This window comes from Solanum tuberosum, unplaced genomic scaffold, assembly GCF_000226075.1.
Source record: "Solanum tuberosum cultivar DM 1-3 516 R44 unplaced genomic scaffold, SolTub_3.0 contig03089, whole genome shotgun sequence".
In the NCBI taxonomy this organism is placed as follows: Eukaryota; Viridiplantae; Streptophyta; class Magnoliopsida; order Solanales; family Solanaceae; genus Solanum; species Solanum tuberosum.
Window position 1 is genome coordinate 1 of NW_006244024.1, and position 651 is coordinate 651.

The window sequence follows — 651 nt, forward strand, 5'->3', positions numbered from 1 at the left end:
ATATTATTAATGGAATTGCTCGCGGACTTCTCTATCTACATCAAGACTCAAGATTGCGGATAATCCACAGAGATCTTAAACCTAGCAATGTTTTGCTAGACACTGATATGAACCCGAAGATATCTGATTTTGGCATGGCAAGAAGTTTCGGAGGAAATGAGACTGGAGCCATGACAAAAAGAGTTGTTGGGACATAGTAATAATCTTCAAACCAATGAACTATTTGCAGTATACTAAAAAGATACTTACTTTGTTTATTTGACATTATCCGACAGTGGCTACATGTCTCCGGAGTATGCAGGAGAAGGAAAATTTTCAGTGAAATCAGATGTATTTAGCTTTGGAGTTCTTGTTCTAGAGATTTTAAGCAGGAAGAGAAATAGAGGGTTCTTCCATCCAGACCATAACCATAATCTTCTAGGACATGTAAGAGCACTTCTTGTCTATTTTATATGTTAAGTAATATAAAACTTATAGCATCTAACTGCATAATATCAAATATTCAGGTCTGGATCCTCTTCAAAGAAAGCAGGGTTATGGAAGTAATAGATGCACAACTAAGGCAGTCATGCAATCAGTCTGAAGTTCAAAGATCAGCCCATGTAAGTCTATTATGTGTGCAGCAGTGTCCAGAAGATAGGCCGAGTATGG

At 37.3% G+C, this 651-nt stretch overlaps 1 protein-coding gene across 1 annotated transcript; it reads left to right on the forward strand.

Annotated features, from left to right (window-relative positions):
* Positions 1–6: 6 nt before the first annotated feature.
* Positions 7–645, forward strand: LOC102595118 (G-type lectin S-receptor-like serine/threonine-protein kinase At4g27290; the record flags this gene model as incomplete). The annotated part of the gene is made up of 3 exons (XM_006368080.1): positions 7–196; positions 276–426; positions 507–645. Coding segments are annotated over exons 1-3 (379 nt in total), but the record flags the coding sequence as incomplete, so codon positions are not given.
* Positions 646–651: the final 6 nt, after the last annotated feature.